This window comes from Danio rerio, chromosome 10, assembly GCF_052040795.2.
Source record: "Danio rerio strain M-AB ecotype USA chromosome 10, GRCz13ab, whole genome shotgun sequence".
Taxonomy (NCBI): domain Eukaryota; kingdom Metazoa; phylum Chordata; class Actinopteri; order Cypriniformes; family Danionidae; genus Danio; species Danio rerio.
The window spans coordinates 38,902,394-38,925,527 of NC_141030.1; the positions used below are offsets into that span (position 1 = coordinate 38,902,394).

Consider the following 23,134-nt stretch of genomic DNA (forward strand, 5'->3'; position numbering starts at 1 on the left):
CTTTTTTAAAGGGTAATCTATATGATTTCATTTACACAGGAATGCCAACTCACCCAGCCGAGGCTCAAACCAGCGACCTTCTTGCTTTGAGGCGACAGCACTACCTACTACGCTACCGCGCTGCCACATTTAAATGATTTACATTCAAATATTTGTTCACAGAAGATGCAAAAAATGCACTGTTTATTATTTACAGCATATGCAAAAGTTATAATATTTAGAAAATATACTGCTTTTTTTTCTACTTTTAATATGAAAAAACATTGAAAATAATGAATTTGGTTTCTAAAAGTTATTTATTATTTCTTTGTTTTGTTTTAATTTCAGTTTTGAATTTTTTTCAATTAATTTTCTCTTTTTTTTACGTTGATTTTCAATAAATAATCATAGATAGTAGATAGTGTGTGTTTCCTTCAATTGTTTTGAAATCAAGTAATGCACCCTTCATTCAGAAATCTCTCACTTGTAATACAGTATGTGAGCATATTTACAGTACAAAAACTTGTCAGTGATTTATAAGGGCAAAAACATCAAATAAAAAAAATTTAACGATCGTTTTTTAATCATAATCGAGTAAAAAATTTTAATCAATCAAGATTTAGATTTTAAGCCCATCTGTAATTCCTGCTCACATGGAGTTACAAAAAAAATGACTGAGATAACGCAGTCTTATGTGTGCCAGGCCAGTAGGAGGCGACCTCAATTTGTGAAGAAACACCATGTGTCTGCACACATATGGTTCTGTAGTTCACTTTTGTTGTTTTGCTTAACTTGCACATTTCTATTCACCTTATTCTCAGCTGTCGAGTGGGCGCTGCCATTTGAATCTTTTTGTCTCGCGACTTCCGGTCACATTCACTTCCATTCATTTTTTGACGTTAACAACTGCTCGTTACGCTGCTTGATGTTGCAATTTAATATTTTCTTATTATATTATGCTACTTGGTCTGTGTAGTCATGCAAACATTTGTTTGTTGAGCAAGTAGTTTGGCCATTTTCTGCCGTTTATTATTTCTAGTCATTTCTCCCATAGGCGACTGAATCGGAAGTTCTAAGACAATCGCGAAAACAGGCGCACTTCCGCATTTTAGAATAAGGTCAATAGACTGAACATGTGCATGATGCCGTTCGTTTCCCCAATACATCTTTTGTTATTTATGTGGCAACAATAATGATATTAATTTTAAAAACATGCACTTTGAAAACTGTTCGTAAATGTTTGTTTCGTTTCTAAATTCATTTTTTTTTATTAAGTTTTTAGTTGAAACCAGACCTAAATAAAAAGTCAATAAAAATAAATACTTTAATTAAATAGAAATAAAGAGTTTTTAAAAATAGCTCGAAACACTTCCAGAACATTATTTTTAGCTGATTAAAAGTTAATTGGAATCATTTAAAGTGGCAGATGATAAATTGTGTTTTGTGGATGTAATAGACAACAGCGTCACCCGCTTGTAAGGATGCTAACATAGTGATCTATTGTTTTTAGTGTAAACGTTTTGGTGGTCTGTTGTACACTTTTGAATTTGACAGCCTCTGGTCACTATTGGCTTTTGACATATGAAAAAGTGCAGGGTGAACATTCTTCTAAACATCTCATTTTTAGTCAGACAATTTGAAGAGACACAAGGACTTAATTATGACCAAAGTGAACACTAATTTGATGTGCTTTTTTTTAATGCAATTGCAAACTGACTTATTTTGTGTCCTCTTTTGCGTCATTGTGGCATGCTGGCAGCTCTGGATGAGATTTAAGGCAGAACCAATTACTAAAAGAATCCACAGGCATCTCATTTAATTACCCAGTAGCACAGACAGCTATTTGCCAGATCAAAAAAAAAAAAGCGGCTTGTGAGTGACATCATCTGATATTTGAATTCCAACCACATCTCTGCAAACCGACGTAATTATCACATAAACAAAAGCATTTGTTGGTCGTTTGTGACTCAGCAAAGTCAGAAAAAAACCCTGCTAAGGTCATAAAGCACGTGTGTATCAATTCAAACGGTAACACTTTACAATAAGGACCCATGTGGTAAGATAAGTTAACATGAACTAATGACAAACAAAAACTTGTACAGCATTTATTAATCTTAGTTGATGTTAACCCTTGCGTGCTGTTGGGGATGTTTTCCCTCCACTCTGGGTTGATTTGAGCCTTAATTTGGCCACAACCTGCCCTGTGTTTCAGCAAATGGAGTGATTTTTGGTGGCAAATCTAATTTTGACATATTTTGGGAAAATACTTTGATTTTCAAAAATTCAACAACACTTTATGGGCAAATTTGCTATCTTTTTGTTATGTTTAGGGCTGTTTTTGCCCCATTGCCTTTCATTATAATGACATTTTTTGATTGCAAAGTCTTGACACCAAATACTCATGCATTCTTGATTGTTGATGGTTTTCCCTGCTGGGAGGAGGTCAAAATGTTACTTTTTATGGTTGATCATTAATCAAAGTGCACAAAAAGCTTAGTTTCTGTCTTCCATTTGGAGTTTAAACAAAAGTCCTGACAAAAGTCTTATCACTATCCAAGTTTATGAACAACAAATACTAACTTGACTTCTAGTTGATAACTTGGCAACAGAAGTGGCTTAGATGAAAGACAAAGGCCTCTAGATTACGCTTGTTTACCAAAATAAAAAAAATGATCATGCCTTAATTTTTAATTATTTAATTATGACAGTAAGGTCTAACTTTGCTTAGACAAAAGTCTAGTCACTTAACAGAAATGATGTACAGTATAGAATATAAAGTCATGCTGCAGTGAAAAATGAATATTGTGTATGACTCCCATGAGCTTGGAGGACTGCATAAATACCTCTCTGCAATGACTCAAATAACTTAATAATAAAGTCATCTGGAATGGCTAAGAAAGCGTTCTTGCAGGACCGCCAGAGTTCATCAAGAGTCTTTGGATTCATCTTCAACGCCTCCCCTCCTTCATCTTACCCCAGACATCTTCACTAATGTTCATATCTGGTGACTGGGCTGGCCAATCCTGGAGCACCTTTGCTTTCAGGAACTTTGATGAGGTGGCTGAAGTATGAGAAGGAGCGCTATCCTGCTGAGGAATTTGCCCTCTCTTGTGGTTAGTAATAGGGTTGTACCGTTAATTAATCCCATACTTTACCAGCTGAAGTATCACGATACCAGGTAGTATTGCGATATTGTAATTCATAACTTAAATTATAAAGAAAATTGTCAGAAACACTATTTTATGTTAAAATAAGTCAACTTGAATTTAATTAATAATTCCCTTAAGGCCAAAAAGTATTATTTGCATATCACTTCACCTAAAATTGAAAAAAAAAATTTAAAATAAAGATAAAAATTATACAGAATTAAATTTGATACAAAAGAGCATTTTTCCAACAAAATTAGGCAATATAAAGTGGTAAAAAATTGTTTCAATCTTTCTTGAGTGATATTGTGTGTCTTATCTAATGTTTTTTTCCAGTTTAGATGTGCGTTCGAACTAAAGCGTTTCAAACATGCAATAGGGTACCATAAAACGGTAAAGTGCGAATTCTACACAGTTTTGCAACCTCAAAGGGCTCCACAGACTATTAAAATAAAATGATTTATTGTTGCAAAAACGTGCGAGTATTTTAGTGACTTTTCCACATGCAACAGTATTGTAGACAAAACCATTAATGGAACCATGGAATAAAATACCGCCAGTATTTTAGTCATAGTATCACAAAACTACCATAGTATCGGTAAACCAAGCAAATTTGCAATGTAATGGGCAGCACAAATGTCTTGATACCTCAGGCTGTTGATGCTGCCATCCTCTCTGCACGCCCCCATACTGAATGTAACCCCAAACCATGATTTTCCTTCACCAAACTTGACTGAGTTCTGTGAGAATATTGGGTCCGTGTGGGTTCCAATAGGTCTTCTGCGGTATTTGTGATGATTGGGATGCAGTTCAACACACACAAAACTGACCTTCTGCCACTTTTCAACTAGAAGTCAAGTTATTATTTGTTGGTCGATGACAAGACTTTTGTCAGGTAGTGTAGTGTGTGTGTGTGTGTGTGTGAGAGAGAGAGAGAGAGAGAGAGACCTTTGCGCACTTATGATACATCTGAGAAAATCTAAATAAGCAGCTCAGCTCTCAGAACACAGTAAAGATAGTGTGTTTCTGCACGCGTACACACACACACACACAAACACACAAACACACATGTTTGTTTTTGTGAAAAGTGGGGACATTACATAGGTTTCCATTCATTTTATACTGTCCAAACTGTATATTGTATTGCCGTCACCCCACCCCACCCCTAAACCCAACCATCACAGGAGACTGTGTGCAGCTTTACTCTCTGATTAAACTCATTCAGTGTGATTTATAAGCATTTTGAGAAATGAGGACGTCACCAATGTCCTCATATTTCACCTCCTTTTTGTAATACCTGTGTCACACCCATGTCATTATACAGATTTGTGTCCTGATATGTCACAAAAACACGTACACACACACACACACACACACACACACACACACACACACACACACACACACACACACACTATAACCTGTTGTTATACTCGATAGAACTCCATATAAAGCCAGAAACATTTTTGCACAGGCCTATCTAAAGGGTTAATGCTGCCAACTGATGATCAACAGTAAAAACGACACATTTGGCCTCTTCCCAACAGGGAAAACCAACAACAATCAAGAATGCATGATTATATGCTGTCATGGCTTTGCAATCAAAAAATGAAATTATAATGGAAGTCAATGGGGCAAAAACAGCCACTAGCATAACGAAAGGGTAGTCAATTTGAACAATACACAAGGGTTAACCAACGCATAAACTAATCCCACATGGCCTGCATGAGAAACACCACAGGGCCTCAGCAAATTAAATTTAGACGACTCATGAAAGGCTGCGAGTAAGGTTTCCTAGGAAGCGATTTGCGATTCTGTGATTATATTTGCTTTGGCACAGATGCGATCAAACAGGCCTTATGAAAATACAGCCAGCGAGGATTCTAGACAGCAGACGCGAGGCTTGAAATCAGACTCTCCTCAGCATAATTAAGCACCATTGTGTTCGCGCTGCCATTAGGAACTCTGTATAATTCTGCCAAATTATACAGCAGCATCATTTTCGACATCATTTCCTCATGCGATTTCTAACGCCATTACGTTGGGTTGACAAAAGACGGATGCGGTGTGGGTATAAGGCTAATTGGAGGTAAAACAATTATAGGGGAATTAATGGAAGACGCGGTGGCTTGACTTCATTCAGACCTGAACAGATGAAGACAAACGGCCGTCGCCAATATAATTACTGAGGTCATAATCACTGAAATGGTGCCCACTTTGTCTCTGTCTGCTTTTGTCTGTTTACCATTTCACATTAGTCTGGAGCGGACACCAAACACACATATAATGAAGACATCTCATTCATCAAGTGTCCAAACACGGCTGATAATCTCTCTCCTGAACACACAATGGATAACTTTACTAAGACTTTTGTGATAAACCAAGACTGTGCATTTCATTCATTTTCCTTTGGCTTAGTCCCTTATTAATCAGGGGTTGCCACAGCTGAATGAACCACCAACTATTCTGGCATATGTTTTATTCAAATTATGTTTAGAACTTCCCGTAGATTGAAAATGTGTCAGTGCAGTTTTCAGAGTTGAGTTGTTTTAGGCAGAAGATGCCCCTCCAGCCTCAACCCAGTACTGGGAAACACCCATACACACATTTACACACACACACACTTATACACTAAGGCCAATTTTGTTTACTCAATTCCAAGATTGTGCAATTGTAGTCAAATATTGGGGACGGAGACGCATTGGCTATGTTGGAAGAGTTTTTTTCCAGCAAACTTTTAGATATTTGTATCATGGTTTACAAGGCACGGTTATTTTTAATTATATTATATATTATATAATTATGCATACATACATATACAGTACACATATATACACACAAAAATCCCGTAATGAATTAGAAAAAAAGTTTATTCAAGGATTACAAAGCAAAAACAATACTTGTTTTACACGTTTAACCCTTTATTGGGTAAGGAACCATATATAACTCCATTAAGATTGACAACTGACATTGATTATATATATATTTTAAGTCATAGAAGTTCAGATCCTAACATACTAACATCAGAGTATTTCAATGAGTGCACTTTAAAGGGTTAATTTATTTATTCATACTTTGTCATTCATTCATTTTCTTTTCAGCTTAGTCCGTTTATTAATCAGGGGTCGGCACAGCAGAATGAACCGCCAACTTATTCAGCATATGTTTTACGCAGCGGATGCCCTTTCAGCCGCAACCCAGTACTGGGAAACACCCATACACTCTCACATTTACACACACTCATACACTATGGCCAATTTAGTTTATTCAATTCACCTATGGCGCATGTCTCTAAACCCACACCAGCACGAACATGCAAACTCCACACAGAAATGCCAACTGGCCCAGCCTGGACTCAAACCAGGGACTTTCTTGCTGTGAGGTAACAGTGCTAACCACTGAGCCACTGTGCCGCCATTATTAAATTATATTATTATAAATACATTCATTTATTGATTTTCTTTTCGGCTTAGTCCCTTTATTTATCTGGGGTCACCAAAGCGGAATGAACCGCTAACTTATCCCGCATATGTTTTACACAGCGGATGCCCTTCCTGCTGCAACCCATCTCTGGGAAACATCCATACACACTCATACACTACGGACAATTTAGCCTACCCAATTCAACTTTACCGCAGGTCTTTGGACTGTGAGGGAAACCAGATCACCCGGAGGAAACCCACGCGAACGTGGAGAAAACATGCAAACTTCACACAGAAATGCCAACTGACCCAGCCGAGGCTCGAACCAGCAACCTTTTTGCCATGAGGCGACAGCACTACCTACTGTGCCAACTTGTCGCCTGTTATAAATACATATACAACATTAAAAAAAGTCAAGCAAATAAATGACTTATTTTACATTTTAACCCTTCATAGGGTAAGAAACCATATATAACTCCATTGACAACTGACATTGATTATATATAATTCTTATAAAAAACTCTAGTAACACCAGTTTTTTTTTCTGTTGAGTATTTCAATGAGTGCCCTTTAAAAAAGCTTTAAAAAATGTCTTTATATTGCTGATAAAAAAGTCTTTAAACATTTATATATTCACAATTTGAAACAATATACTAATATATACACACAGTGCTTGGCATAATTGAGTACAGCCCATTTTGAAAATGAATATTCCAGTTATTAAAGGCATTTTGTGGCATTTAAACAAAACATTTATTAAACAGACAAATTTATTTTAAAAATATTTTAGTCACAAAACATATTTAGTAGTTGAGATATAATACAACAAATATTCAAGCAAAATATTGCAAAAAAAAACAAAAATAAAAAATAGCCTACAAAATTTCAACTATTTTTTTTTCTTATCTTGATTTTTCCTCCTTTTTTAAATTTGTATTTAATATTTTTCTATAACATAAATTTGGGTCTGATAGATAACTCTTATTCTATAACATAAACATAAGTCTTATAGATGTGTACAAATGAACTGTTAGCCACTTTTCTGCCAATACACACAATAGTTACATTTCCTCACTAGTTCAGGTTGATCAGATTGATTACACATCAACATTATCTTCCTCCCAAAGTAGTACTGCACTAACAAAAATCAGATAAATCCCTGTTTTCAATAAAAGCGCCAGTTATGCAACAGCAACACATGGTGCAGCAGGTACATCAGTGCAAAATCTGCTTTTAATAAATGGCTTTGTTTGCTTTGCTCATTTAAATGCAGATCTCAGGCAGTAAGAGGGCATCTAAACAGACCACGAAGACCCCTGGACAGGTGGCGAATCCCCCCCACCCCCCTTCCCCCCCCCCAATCCCTCACATAATACACAGCCGGCAGCTCCCATAATAGCACCTTTTTTGCTGTCCTTTGAAATCTGTCAGCACAAATTAAAAAGCTCCTGCTGCGTCCGCACATATGCTGTGATATTTAGCCAGTCGATTATACATCTGATGGATTAACTCTTTATTTTACATTGTCCCTGTTAAAGTAATTACAATAACAAATCTGAATTGCTTAGTTTTTTGCCAAATATCAAGTAATATTAAGTAAAGATCATGTTCAATGAATACATTTTGTAAATTTCCTACAGTGAACATATCAAACTTAAATATTGATTAGTACTATGCATAGCTAAGAACTTAATTTTGACAACTTTAAAGGTGATTTTCTCAATATGTTGTTTTTTTTAACCCTCTACGATTACAGATATTCAAATAGTTGCATTTCAGCTAAATATTGTCCAATCCTAACCAACCATACGTCATCTGAAAGCTTATTTAATTAGCTGATGTATAAATCTCAATTTTAAAAATTTGACAATTAACATGCAAAACTGAACATCCAAACTGCATTTGAGAGCCAAATAGTGAGTAAATACAATTAAAAATACAAGTAAAAATCTGAAATGACTTATAATTCATAACATATCATCTTTCTAGAGCCATCATTTGTTCATTCATGCCCAAGAACAACAGCACTTCTTCAGTCAGATGATGTATAAATCTAAATTTAAAAAAAATTGACACTTGAGACTTAAGGTTTTGTGTTCCAGGGTCACATATGTGATTATTAACATGCAGTGTGCAAAGAGCCAAATAGAATAGATGTAGAATCCCAAATTTAAGCAAACAATTTAAATGACTTCTAAACTATGGAGCCAGGTCAGTCTAAAAAAATAATACATTTACAAATTTATACATCCACAACACAATTCATATTAAAAAACATGATTCGTACCTACACAAAAACAATTTGTTAATTCAAAACATGATTAATAAATACACAAATCCAAGTAGAAAGTTTAAAATGAGACTCAAAAATACACAAATCTAATTTGTGAATTCAAAACACGATTCAAAAATACATAAATCCAATCTATAAATTCAAAACACATGTAAAAAATACACAAATCCAATTCGTAAATTCAAAACATAATTTGAAAATACACTAATTCTATTTGTGAATTCAAAACAGGATTTAAATATACATAAATCCAATCCAAAAATTAAAAACATGATTTAAATATACACAAATTCAATCCATAAATTCGAAACACGACTCAAAAATACACAAATCCTATTCGTAATTTAAAAACGCGACTAAAAAAAAACAAAAAAATCCAATTTGCAAATTCAAAACACTATTTGAAAATACACAAAAACCAAAATGTGTATTCAAAACACAATTTAAATATACACAAATCCAATCCAAAAATTAAAAACATGATTTAAATATACACAAATCCAATCATAAATTCAAAACAAGATTAAAAAATACACAAATTCAATCCATAAATTTAAAACACGACTCAAAAATACACGAATCCAATTCGTAATTTAAAAACGCGACTCAAAAAAACCCCCAAAAAATCCAATTTGTAAATTCACAACACTATTTAAAAATAAACAAATCCAATTCATTTGCATTCGTATATTTACTTGTGAATTTACAAATTGTGTGTTGTATCTCTGAATTGTGTTTTGAAATTATATATTGGAATGTGTGTTGTGCTCTGCATGTATATATTTTATTTTGTAAATATATTATTTTTGAGACTGAACTGGCTGCATACTATACTTGCATTTCATAACTTATCATTTATCTAGAGCCACTTTTTGTGCATTCATGCCCAAGTCTAACAACACCGGCACAAACCTCTCATGCTCCTATAATGACAAGAACCTACAGAAATACCCATGAATGTGCAATGCTCTTGGGAGTGTTGGAATAAAGTGAGGGTCAGATGGAGAAACAGAAGCACGGATCCAGGTCAGACGAGTGTGTGTTTGTTTCAATGAAGCATCTTCTATGTAGGCCATAGTGAATGCCACCAGACTGACGGTGCAGATGGCAGCACCAGCTCAGCACCTCTGGCAATCGCATCCTTGAAAACACCCACGGCTAAACCAATTCAGAAAAGCCAGCTTTAAAATGTCAACACGCCTGAGTGTCACTCACTTACGTGACAGTACACAATACACAGCATGTCACTTGTGACACATTTGAAGTGGTCTAACCTTTTAAGGGCACTTGTTTATGTATGGACGGTTCCCAGCAAGCATGTTTTGTTTTTAAAAGATATCTAATAGACATCTAAACATAGTCGTCTTAGCTAAAACAAGCCTAAATTTGGACTGTCAGTGAAAATCTAATAGACATCTAAGAATAGGTCAAAACTAGACTAGTCGTCAAATAAACAGAAATGAATGACACATATAAAGTCTGTCTAATTGACGACTAGTCTAGTTTTGGGCTATTCATTCATTCTCTTTTCGGCTTAGTCCTTTCATTAATCAGGGGTCACCACAGCGGAATGAACCGCCAACTTATCCAGCATACGTTTTACACAGTGGATGCCCTTCCAGCTGCAGCTCATCACTGGAAAATACCCGTACACTTCTATTCACACACATACACTACAGACAATTTAGGTTACCCAATCCAGTTTTGGGCTATTCTTAGATGACAATTAGATTTTTATTGACAGCCCAAGTTTAGCGTTGTTTTAGCCAAGCTGTCTACACTTAGATGTCTATTAGACGTCTAATAAACACAAAATTGATTTCTGTGTTTCATGCAATGCATAAATGCCTACTAGACAACATTAATAACCATGCACTTAACAATAACATCATGCAAAAGTTGTTGTAGAGCTGCAAGCAATGTTAACAATACTGTAATATTGGTTTATTTTCAGTTTAAACACTTTCTTATGCTGCTTTATTATGTAATACTGTATATATTTGCACATTACAATAAAATAGATTGGACTTATTTTGGATAAGCTTTGTTAAATGAATATAAAAGATCTTGGATAGACAGAAGCTGGATTAATGGTGAATGACACATTCATTGACATGTCTTGAAGTGTCAACATTTGCTCTTAGTACGGTATTAGAGTCCATACTACGTGCATATTAATTAATTCATTAACATAATTATTCACATTTCGATTATGCTGTGATGCAGTAGAGTACATAAATAGATCCCATAACTTATATCATAGGAACTGAGACTATATCCAAACTCAAACCATAAGTTTACAGAAATCATAGGTACATTTTTCATCAGCTGTCATAGTCTGCATGATAGTAAATAACCCACATTACATTTCCAAAACGCGAACTTCTTTTTAAAGATGTCACTAAACGTATTTAACGTGTAGTTATTACCTTTGAATGGAAAAAGACGCGCAGGTTGATGTCTCCTCTTCTTCAAAACCGCGACTTTACGCAAAACAAAAGGTGATCATTCTTCACAACACAAAGTTTCCAGGTATCTTCCACGCACACCGAGAGCAGCAGCGCTCCGTAAATACTGCACGGTCGCGCATCGGGCCTCACAATACAAGCTCCCAGTTTGATTGACAACAAGGCCAGCCAATCGTTAGGACGAAACGGCCTAGCAACAATACGCCGATTGGCCAACCTAAAAAGTGGACGGACCAATGAGCGAGCGCAAGGAATATGCAGGCGAAAAACCAAAACATTCGTTATCTTTGTAATGTGTCTGTAGTTAGCGAGTAGTAAACACTAAAGCACAAGTATGTAACAGGTAAATCATAATAGTTTATCAAATATTAAGATTTTAGACACTATTTTTACACGTGACAATAACAAAGATGCACCAGCCTCATCATAATAATTAAATAGCGCCTCTCTGCGTCGTGAATTTGCTTGATATTTTGTGTAAACTTGATAATTTATTACGTTTCTAAAGCAAATGATAAAGCAATGTATGTTCCTCATTTTACTGTACTCTTATATTAGCATTTTATTAGATGAATGAATTCAGGCAAAGATTATTTTGGTTGTTTTTATATATAAGACTATAGACATTGCTTTAGTGAACGGAGTTGTTAATATGTAACTTGTTAACTTAGTTGTGGAGATGTCTGTTTCCCCTCGCACTTCAGAGACCGACGGATTCCTGCTTGAAGAGGTATTACAAAATCCTTCCTGATGATTGAAAAGTCTCTAATGGATGCAGAAAATAATATGCAAGCACACGCCATTGGTCTAAATCAGGGGTTCTTAAACTTTTCAGCCTGCGACCCCCAAAATGACAAAGTGATTCGCGACCCCCAATATCCTCTGAGGTGGTTATAAATACAGAAACCTTGCATGCAATGGCGCACACACGCCAATACACCCGGGTATATTCTTCGTTGAATTTTTAAACGTATGTCAGTGCTATAAATGGGCCAGAAAGTTTAACCTGGTGTTATAAAATCAATCTGCTTCATCTGACACTATTGCTGTGTCTTTTATATAATGTAATTACCACTGGGGTCGCAATCCAATAGAGCTAGTTACTATAAGCTACTATAGTAATTTTGTAGTATATAGTAACTATAAACGACTATTTTATTTCCTCTTCAGTAGGTTATGGATAAAATATGATAATGCTTATATAGTTCAATAAAAATGTAAATATTTTTGGAAATCACCAGGTGACCCCTCTTCATTGTCCCGTAACCCCTCAAGGGGTCCCGACCCCCACTTTGAGAACCACTGGTCTAAAAAATGGCGTTTTCTCAAAAGATCCTTAAAAACAGCACATTAAACACAGAAAGGTTAAAGATTCTAAAGACAATAATGCCAAAAAGGATAAAAATAATCATCCACATGCATTATAACACACCATGTACAAGCATTTTCATAATTACCTCTTTGCCATATCTTGCATTAAGAGTTTATTTATATTCTTGACATGCTTTTAAGAATATTCTCCTTTATATAAGAGTTTTTGTGGGAATTTAATATAAAAAAACTAAAGCTAAGCGACAACGTCTTTACTCATAAGCCCAGGGTTTGTCATTTTTTTGAATAGAAAATGTGAATCAATGCACAATTCAATATACCAAAAAAAGAGAATATGTGACGATGTTCGCTATTTGTTTAGTTTTTTTTCCTCACTGCAGGGATTTATTGACAGTAAACTTTCTGTAATTGAATTGCCTGTATTTACAACCACTATTGTTTGAATGTCGTGTTAAAAAAAAAGGACTTGAACTGAAAAGGCGATGAAGCATGGTGTCAACAGATTGATTCCTAATATAAAGCAAAAAAAAGTAATCCTCTGAATGTCACATCAGTGTTTTAAAGTGCATGGTTTGTGTTTTTTTGTTATTGTGGGGTAGAACTAGTCGTGTTGGCACGCAGAATGCCTCTCAACACCCTGAAGTTAGCCAGTGGCTGGTTCTCCTTTGGAGGATAGCAGGGACCACGATCTGTCACGTAGGCATAAGGGAAGCGAAGCACCCAGAGTCCATCAGAGGGCAGCACCACTTCAGGTTGCTCTGGATGGAAGATGGGACAGGGAGGGAGACCTGGCTGGACCTATAAGAGAAGACACACACAGAACAGTAAGTTTAATGAAGAAAATGTTACTCAAATTGGTGGAAATTATTGTACATGTTGTTACTTCAGATTTATAGGGATAGATCAGACAAAAATTTAATTCTGCAATCATTTACTAACCTTTGACTTCTTTTCTTTTTTTCTGTTGTACACAAATTATGAGACTTTAAAGAATGTTTAAAAAACCTGTAACCCCTGACATGCATAGTAAGAAAAACAAATAATATGGAGGTTAATGTCTACAGGTTTCCATCATTCTTCAAAATATCTACTTTTATCTACTTTTATGTTCAACAGAACAAAAAAAAAATCAAACGGGTTTGCAACAAGTCAAAAGTGATTAAATGACGCAGAATTTTCATTTTGGGGTGAACTATGCCTTTAAAGTGTTTAGACTTGGTAGGTTTGATTTGATTAAAATAAATTAATTTAGCCTAGTTCATTTGAATAATAGTTCAAATCTGCCATCTGAACAGCTCCAAACAAAAAGACAGAAACAGCTGAAAGATGGATAAACTTTCCCACATCAGCTCAATACAGGCAGTCGGAACAGTGTCTACTTGAACCAGATCTTTGTTTATGTGTGCAACAGAGAAATTCCTTGCACATTTTGTAAGATTTTCAGAAGTTCTTAAAGGGATAGTTCACACAAAACTCATCGTTTACTCAGCTTTGTTTCAAGCTTGTTTAAGTTTCTTTTTTTTTGTTGAACACAAAAGTAGTTTTGAAAAATGTTGAAAAATTCTTCAAAATATATTTTGTGTTTAAAAAAAAAAAACATTTATAAAGGTTTAACTACTTGAGGATGATTAAATAGTAAATATTCGTTTTAATGGTGAACTATCCCTTTAAGGCAGGGATGCCCAAACTTCTTCTCATGAAGGGCCAAAAACCAAACTTGATTGAGGCTAGTGGGCCGAAGTTAAATATAGATGGGGTGATTCATCAGGGGCAATGTCCTCATTTATTTAATAATGTTTAAAAATGATTAGAAAAAAATTGCTTTATGTGAACTAATACCGTATTTTTTACATTGTATAATGCACTTATTACAGTAAAAACAAAACAATCTAATTTATAACAGAATTACGCTAGTTTTTGCCTTGCTCACCATTGTCTTCTGCGTAGTGCTCTATCCATCAAGTGAGTTATTGACATTTAATTTAAACATTTAATTTTAGTGTGCTTTTTTGTAGGTCAGCAATTAAATAAACGAAAAAGGTTATGTCAAATTAGAAATGACGGTCTCTGTCTATCTATCACACTCTCCTCTCAAATGGGATGATGGACCAAATCAAAGGTTACAATGGGCCAACTTTGGGTATCTCTGCTTTAAGGAAGAGTTTTTTTTAAAGTTTTTTTCTGTTCAGATGCAAAATAATTGCATTAAAAATAGCAACAATAATAGTTAATATTTATAATAACAACAGTTAATATTTATAATAATAACAGTTAATATTTATAATAATAACAGTTATTATTTATAATAACAACAGTTAACAGTTATAATAATAATAATAATAATAGTTAATATTTATAACATTAATAGTTAATATAATAACTGTTAATATTTATAATAATAACAGTTAATATGTATAATAATAAGTTAATAATTATAATAATAATAGTTGATATTTAAAATAATAACATTTAATAGTTATAATAATAATAATAGTTACTAGTTATATTAATAATAATAATAATAATAGTTAATAATTATAATTATAACAACAGTTAATATTTATAACAATAATAACTGTTAATAGTTAATAAAAAGTTAATATGTATAATAATAATAGTTAATATTATAATAATACTTAATATTTATAATAATAAGAGTTAATAGTTATAATAATAGTTAATAATTATAATAATAATAGTTCATATTTCTAATAATAATATTATTAATAATAAAACTAAATATTTATAATAATAGTTATTATTTATAATAATAATAATAATTAGTTAATAGTTATAATAATAATAATAATAATAGTTAAACAAAAAGTATCAAGTGAACCAAACTTCAACTGTGAACACGACCTTAGAGAGATAGTTCAGCCAAATGAAAATTTACTCAATTACTCTTCCTCAAGTGGTTATCAACCTATTTGAATTACTTTTTCAGTTAATCAATTCTATCTTCAAAAGATGATATTTTGAAGAATGTTAAAAACCTGTAACCATTGAGCTCCATTTATTTGTTTATCCTACTAAGAAAGTCAGTGGTTACAGGTTTTCAGCATTATTCTAAATATCTTCTTCTGTGTTCAACAGAAGAAAAACAACTCAAAGGTTTTACACAAGGGAGAGTAAATAATGACAGAAATTTCATTTTTATCCATTTAAAGAACATACTAATAAACATTTCATACCTGTGGGTTTAAGACAATCTCAAGAGGAGCATCAGGGACAACAACAAAAAGTCGAGCCAGCTGAGCGTAATGTGGCTTGATGCCTCGTCCCTGAGCAGGAGAGGGAATATACAGAGGCATATCCGAATTCAAGCATCTGGTTGCAGGCTCCTTTGGTCCACCTTGTCCAAGCACTTTAACCACTTTATCAGGGCCAGAACTGAGGAAGCGGCGCCCTCTGCTGTCCTCATACTCAAAACCAACAAAAGCACGAGCTACATCATCCCGTCTGCGCCCTCGACCGATTCCTCCAGCGCTGCCTCGCTTTCCAGCTGATGCTTTATTTGGTGCCGGCCAGGACGCCGGGCCTCCGTCCAGAGGTTCAAGGGATCCCACGTCTTCCTCAGATCGGCTTCGAATCACTACATCCCACGGCAAGAGGAAAGCAGAGCCTGGGAGGAATCCAGGTTGCTCTAAACCAGTGAGGCTGTTGTAGGATTTGGCCGGACCAAGCTTTACAAGAGACCAGCTAGAGAATTTGGGTAACAATCCTTTCGGGCATCCAGAATGCAGCATCCCGGGAAGATACTCCACAGTGGAGGGCTGTCGGTCCACCAAGCTTGGTCTCTTCTCCTGTCCTTCTGCTCCGTCAGCGTATGTTCCAAGGCTGTCCGTTGACTGGCCCAAGCTGAGAGCGAGACTTAGACTCGTGCTTTCCCCAGGGGTGTGAGTGCTGGTCTCTTTCTCCTTCAGGCGATCAGCTTCCCCTGACGGAGGAACCTCTCCTGGTCTGGGCACCTCGTCGCTGGCAGGAGCCGGGTCAGGCGTGCTAGCTTGAAACACTGGGAAGTTTATCCTTTCCAGTTTAGCACAGCATTTCTCCTCAAGCATCTGCGAACAGATAACAGAATGATGAGGAATACATTTAAGAATTTTAGTCATTTATTTAGCACGTGTGTTCATCCAAAGCAACTTACAAATGAGGATAAAAGAAGCACTTCATGTTAGTGATGGCTGCTTTTGAAGCACTGCTTCAGGAAGCTTCGAAACTATGAATCTTTTGTTTCAAGTCAGGGGTTTGGAAAGAGAATTAAATAAGCAAGGTCACGAGATTTCGCTAAAAACGGCTTTGTTATGACATGAATCATGGTAGCACAGTGGGTAGGAATGTCGCCTCAAAGCAAGAAGGTTGCTGGTTCAAGCCTCGGATGGGTCACTTGGCATTTTTGTGTGGAGTTTGCATGTTCTCCACGTGTGGGCTTTCTCCAGATTCTCTGATTTCCCCCAATCCAAAGACATGCGCTATAGGTGAATTGAATAAGCTAAATTGTCCGTAGTGTATGTGTGTGAATGAGTGTTATTGGGTGTTTCCCAGTGATGGGTTGCAGCTGGAAGGGTATCTGCTATGTAAAACATATGCTGGATAAGTTGGCAGTTCATTCCGCTGTGGCAACCCCTGATTAATAAAGCATCTAAGCCAAAAAGAAAATCCCCCTAATGGTCAATCACTGAAGAGATTGTATTGGTTTTTACCTGGTTTAACTAGTCTGTCGACATTTTAGTGATGTCATTTGAAAAGGAATAATATTAGGGTGCTTTCACATCTGTAGTTTGCTTCATTTGGTCCGGACCAAGGGTAATAAATGATACATTGTTGCATCTTCAGCCGTCTTTGGGTCGTTTTCACACCACACTGCTGTCTTTGGTCCGAACCAGTTGAACCGAACCAAAATGCAGTCATCTGAAAAAATCCACATCTCTCATTGGCCAGATGTTGTTGAACATATTTCCTAAACTGCTTATTGATTGGTCAGAATTCACGTGCGGAAAAATGCCAGTGAACTCCCGCAGGTAAACAAAACCTTTTACTCTGGAGGGACGACTGCGCTGACTGATTATATCCCCTGCTTTAGACAAACTATACATTACGAAAATGAAGCATTGCCACAGCTGGAAAACAGTGTTTAATGCATCACTCGTCACTTCAGGAGGAGACGTGAATTAATTTAGCTAAACTGCGACATGGTCATCTTGCGGAAATATTACCAATGATCCATCAGGTAATGTTTTCCCTTCTCTCTCTCTGTTGGTAAAGCGCTGTCAACAAATATTTTTCCTCCATATCCCATAATGCACAGCGCATCGGCCTACAGCAGCTGAATTAGTCCGAAACGCGCAGTACTTTTTGCGGTTGGATCTGTTTTAGTACGGATCATATTCTCACCACAAACGAACCGCTTCAGGGTTCGTTTGAATGCGTACTGAGACCACCTCTTCAAGCAGGTCTCGGTATGCTTATTTGGTCCGCTCTAGTGCGATTCAATTGAACTAAACAAGGCAGGTGTGAAAGCACCCTTAATTAACAGTCTCGTGTCCTGTTTAGCATAACCTACCGTGGAACAAACAGGATATAATCCTTAAAAACGTATTAAAGAATCTCGATACTGATGGCCCGTATCCACTAAGTGGTACGGTACACTTCAGTGCGCTTTTATGGCTTTTTCCACTGTCAAAAGGTACTTAAAATTAAACCGTATTATAGCACTTTTTTGTTACCCTTTGCAAAGGGTACCTAGCAAGACTAAAGGGCACCAAAAGGCGGAGCAAGACACGCAGCTGAATGCTATTGGTTTACAGAGAAACGTCACTCGCGCATACACAAGCAGGAGAATGAAAACAAAGAAACCCCCATTTTTAAAAACACAGCCGAGACATTACGTCATAATACTATATGCATATGAGCCATGATTGATCCGAGCTCAAACAAACTGTCGTTGTCTTGATGTACAGCCACAAAGCCAAGAAGAACAAAATCTGCCGTGTCCTGTTTTTGTTTTACAAGGCTGTCCAAAAGTACAAGCGATTTTGCTTTCTCCAGAGAGCTCCTGTGCACTCTCTGAGCGTCTATTTGAAATAAGGAACTTCTTGAGTTGATGATAATAACGTGTGCGTGATTATTAAAGTGCTACTGATGTCCAATCCTTTCATAAACAGACATACGCGAGAGTGAAGCGCGAGAAAGCAAAATAGAAGCCCGACAAAACAAAGGAGCAAATTGTTCTCTTGGTACCCTTTGGATAGTGGAAACGCAAGCCTGATAAAGGTGACCCGTACCGTACCAGTCAATGAAAATGGGCCATAAATATTTAATGATATAATGATAAGCTGAGTACAATTATAGGTTCTACATTCAACTTGAAGTTCATAATAGGTTTTGAAGAAAGCATTTCTAATGCATGTGTGCCTGTGTTTTGATTGCATTTATATGGCTTCAACCACCAGGGGCCTGTATCACAAAGCCTGATTAAACTGACATGATTATATATTATATATTTAGTAAATGTATTTGCCATGAATATAGCCAATGCTGCTGATATTGCATTAAAACCTAAATAAATAAATAAATAACAAGCCTGATTAGCCAGTTAAGTTTCAGTTTAGTTTGCACCGACCCAAGTTTAACCCCCAGAGCAGGTTATCCTTGCAGTATAAGATATCATGTTAACAAAGAGCGATTAAAGCTGAGCTAGCTTCCCTAATGGTACCGAAAACCCAAGATTGGTGCAAATTAAACAAAGTTAAATGGCTAATCCAGCTTCTTTGTCCAGGCCCAAGGTTTCCAAGATTTCGAACAGTTTGAAGCAATGAATCATTTTGTGAAGCAATTAATTCTTTGAAAAGCTTAGGCTGTTTCTCAATATGCATTCTTCAGGGATCTTGTGCCCTCATGTTCTTATGTAAAGTCATCATCAACTGCCAAAGTTCAGTTCCAAACCTCAATACCACAAAAACAGAGGATGCGTGAAAGTTCCCGGATGTGTTCTTGATATCAAGGACACATTGATGCAGACTTGACCGCAAAACTTGCTCGAGAAGTCCCAGAAGTCATTACGGCTGAATAAAGGAGGTGGGAAGCGCAGCATTTTATACAGGGTTATTATTAAAGTTCAGAGATATCACTTATTCATCTCAGGAGTTTCCCTAAATGAGATGGTGAAAGTAAACATCACCATGGAAATCTTAATAGAGGAATAAACACATTAAGGTGTTTATTTGCTGAAATTCATATTAAAATTTGTTTTATTTGTATAGTGCAATGGATATTTATAAGGTCTTTGTGTATAGTATATATATTGAAATAGGGAAAAGCAATAAATCGTTGTATAAACGCTGTAATGTTTAAATAATTTTCCATTAAAACACGTGAAGGTCAAGTGAACATCAAGAAATACGCAGCATCTCATTTCTCAAAGGACACGTACTCTGTTCTCGTGGTCTTCTGAGTTCGTTCTTCCGAGGACATTTGGCAAGACCGCTCTCCACAAGAACGCAAGTCTGTTCTCTGAGTTCTTGGAATTGAGAAACAGCCTTAGTTTCTCCCATCACTACTTTATATCATCAGAGATCAGAAAAATATAGATGACATCACAAGCCTAAGTCAGCTTCGCAATTATTATCATTATTAAATAAAAACATTTTAATAGATCCAAATCCTGTGTAGTGAATATTTATGGTATAAAAAAACAAACTATATTTACTGACTTGATAGAAGTCATAATTGGCAGTCTGGATGTCAAAGGGATCTTCTCTCGGAGACTGCTTCCTACCACAGTTACAGGAGCTTGTAGAGCGACCCCTGCTGTTGTGGTATAGAATAGGTGGGTTGTGCTCCATTTCTGGCTTCTCACCTGAAATATAAGGAACAACAGAGGTAGATGAGGTACAGAATAGTGTATTCTGATTGTTTGTTTTGTATTCTGATCGATTCTGTTTGTTTATTAACAAAAGAATAACTCTGACTCCACAAACAATTTAGCAGTTAAACAGAACACAGACAAAAAAAAAAAGAGATCCCAGGAAACAGATGACCAAATACGATTTATAAACTGAAGTCAATTTCGAAAAGGCAGGCTGGAAAAAAATATTTATCGGAGTTACTAAATTTAAGGTAACTGGTTGTAAACAATTTATATTTTTATTCTCTATTTACATCAATTTAAACAAACAAATTAAAATAATTTAGTAATGGTCAACTTATAACTGTTTACAAACAAAATTGTAAATTCAATGAGACATCTTTATCCTAATCTGCTAAATGCAAAGCGGTGTAAAGTAACAAATTACAAATACTCAAATTACTGTAATGGAGTAGTTTTTCCTCAGAAATTGTAATTTAGTAAGTACTTTTAAAAATGTGTACTTTAATTTTTACTCCATACTTTCCTTCAACCTGCAGTCACTACTTTATTAATTCCTGTCTATGGGGATTAGAAAAATCAATCCTGCTATTCCTGTCCAATGAAATCACACATAGAAAGTAAATGGCATCAAACTGGATGTCACTGATGACGGATGTTTACTGTATGATGACCTTAAATGGCCTTAAACAATTACTAAAGGCTCTACAGAATGTTACGTTTACACATACACCCACAAATTACATGTAAACGCTGCAATCTTTCCCATCCTCACTACTAAGTCTTGAGTACTTTTAAAAGGGCTACCTTTTACTCATACTTTGAATAACATTTACACAGATACTTTTACTTGCACATTTTTGGGGAAGAAATGGTACTTTTACTTGAGTATGATTTTCAGTACTCTTTCCACCACTGCAAATACACAAATGCAGATGTAACCCATGACGTGTAACTTTACCAGGCTTTGGCAGCAGGTGAAACTTATGTACGCAGTGCTGATCCGTAAGGCTGCGCTCCTCACAGAGCTGATGCCCGTTACTCCAGAACTTGTAGCAATCCTCATGAAGCTGTAAAGCGTAGCGTTGAAAAGCAACCCCCCTGGCATGCTGGCTGTACACCCTCAACGCCTGCGCCAGCTGATTCTTGTGCACCGTGGTGGTGTAATTATGGGGCAGGTTTGACTGGTAGGCGCTGTGAGCCAAGGGCAAGGCTTTCTGACAGCGGTTCTCAGAGAACTTGGCATCCGCATCCAGGAAGCCCTCCAGCACTTTGAGCTGCCCCTGCACCTTGAGGGAAATCTCGGCTGCGTCTTCCTCAACACTCTCTATCATGACCTGATAAAGCTTGTATGCAGCGTGCACCCATTTGGTGTAGGTAGGCAGCTCAAAGTGTGAGGGCTGCGGATTGCGGCCTACACTATCATCAAACCCTTTCTTGGTCAACACCAGTTCAACATGCTGCCAGAGAAACTCCTTTAGGGTGCAGTCCACCAACTGTCCCCCTGAGGAAAGACTGCTTTCCACATTGAAAGATGGCTGTCTGTTGGAGTGCCTCATCTGTTGGTAACGCCTCTGCCCGGGCACAGGTGTGCCACCTTCATTCTCTCGAAAAGCACAATTGGAGCGTAAGTGACCCAACAGAGTGCCAATGGGGTCCTCATCTGGTCCTCCCACTACATATACAAAAGCCTGATTGGCAGGCACTGTAAAGAGACAATTACTGCTCTGGTTTGTCAACACACGACTTTTTCTGAATATCCTGTATATCTGATCCTCCAAAGCATGCTGCATTCGCCGTCTAGGAGAGTGTTTTTTGGGTTTTTCCACCCCAGTGCCATCAGTCCCATTCCCACCCATGCAAGAGCCAACTCTGAGCGCTCCGTTCATCTGGAAGACAAACAGGAGGCGCGGAGGACACGGGCGACAATTTAACTTCCACTCCTTTGATATTGGCGAATCTTTAATGGCCGCACGCAGCAGAGGAAGCGCTTTCTGACGCAACGCGTCCAAAGCGCGAAACATTCTATCATAGCTAACGTCAAACGAGCACGTCGGGTGAACGAGCAGCAGAATGTGACATAGTGAAAACAGATACAGAAGCTGCAAACAGTGCTCTTTTTCTGCCGCTTTCCAAAACTCGTGGGCTTCTGCGTGACCTAGACCTACCGTCAAAGACTCGCACGCACGAATAAGATGGCGGTTGTCAAAAACAGACGTTAATACGAGATACAGCACGCGGTTTTCTTGATTATAATACGCCTGTATTGCAGCTCCTCCGCCCGGACTGTCAGTGTCGTCGCTCCCGAAGAGAGAGAAGATGTGTTTATTTGCCAAGGTGTTGATGAGAGAGTCTTTAGCTGATCCGGGTTGCATTGCGCTTTTCCCAAATATGCCCAAAACGCAGACACCCTCATCCTTGTCGGCGGCGTCTTCTATTATTTCTGACTGTAACAGCGCTTTGATGTTCATAGGCACCGCCATGTTTGCGGGACAGAAACAAAGGGGCGGCGCTTATAGTGAACGCACATATTTGAGTCCGGGTGGATACATCATCTGCACAGTAATATGTCTCACATATGTTTCTCTATATATGAAGTCAATCCAGGGTCTTATATACTTGCA

General features: G+C 36.7%; 2 protein-coding genes and 1 long non-coding RNA gene across 6 annotated transcripts in view; 1 reads left to right on the plus strand and 2 right to left on the minus strand.

Moving 5' to 3' along the window:
• ypel2a (yippee-like 2a) overlaps nt 1-11,416 on the minus strand; it is a 39,046-nt gene extending 27,630 nt beyond the window's left edge. The window contains exon 1 of one of the 2 annotated variants that reach the window (XM_087271131.1): nt 11,270-11,416. The gene's annotated coding sequence lies outside the window, so the exon portion shown is untranslated. Of the gene's footprint in view, nt 1-11,247 lie in introns of both variants that reach the window. The other variant, XM_087271132.1, reaches the window with a different exon arrangement.
• Nucleotides 11,417-11,509: 93 nt separating this feature from the next.
• LOC147835125 (uncharacterized) lies at nt 11,510-13,464 on the plus strand. Its single transcript, XR_015501365.1, has 3 exons — nt 11,510-11,651; nt 11,980-12,038; nt 13,240-13,464. It is a non-coding gene; the product is annotated as an uncharacterized LOC147835125 (long non-coding RNA).
• smg8 (SMG8 nonsense mediated mRNA decay factor) lies at nt 12,293-23,018 on the minus strand. 3 transcript variants are annotated; one of them, XR_015501340.1, is made up of 5 exons: nt 21,044-23,018; nt 20,676-20,942; nt 20,356-20,608; nt 15,835-16,704; nt 12,780-13,438 (listed from the first exon to the last, which is right to left on the minus strand). XR_015501340.1 is itself a non-coding variant. In XM_087271071.1 (4 exons), exons 1-4 carry the CDS (start codon nt 22,991-22,993, stop codon nt 13,226-13,228), a joined length of 2,751 nt encoding a protein of 916 aa, XP_087127197.1. In that variant the 5' UTR covers nt 22,994-23,018; the 3' UTR covers nt 12,293-13,225. The 3 variants fall into 3 exon arrangements, 1 of the variants encoding a protein (XP_087127197.1); XM_087271071.1 differs by lacking the exon at nt 20,676-20,942 and having other exon boundaries at nt 12,293-13,438; nt 20,356-20,501; nt 21,472-23,018; XR_015501339.1 differs by lacking the exon at nt 20,676-20,942 and having other exon boundaries at nt 20,076-20,501; nt 21,472-23,018.
• Nucleotides 23,019-23,134: the final 116 nt, after the last annotated feature.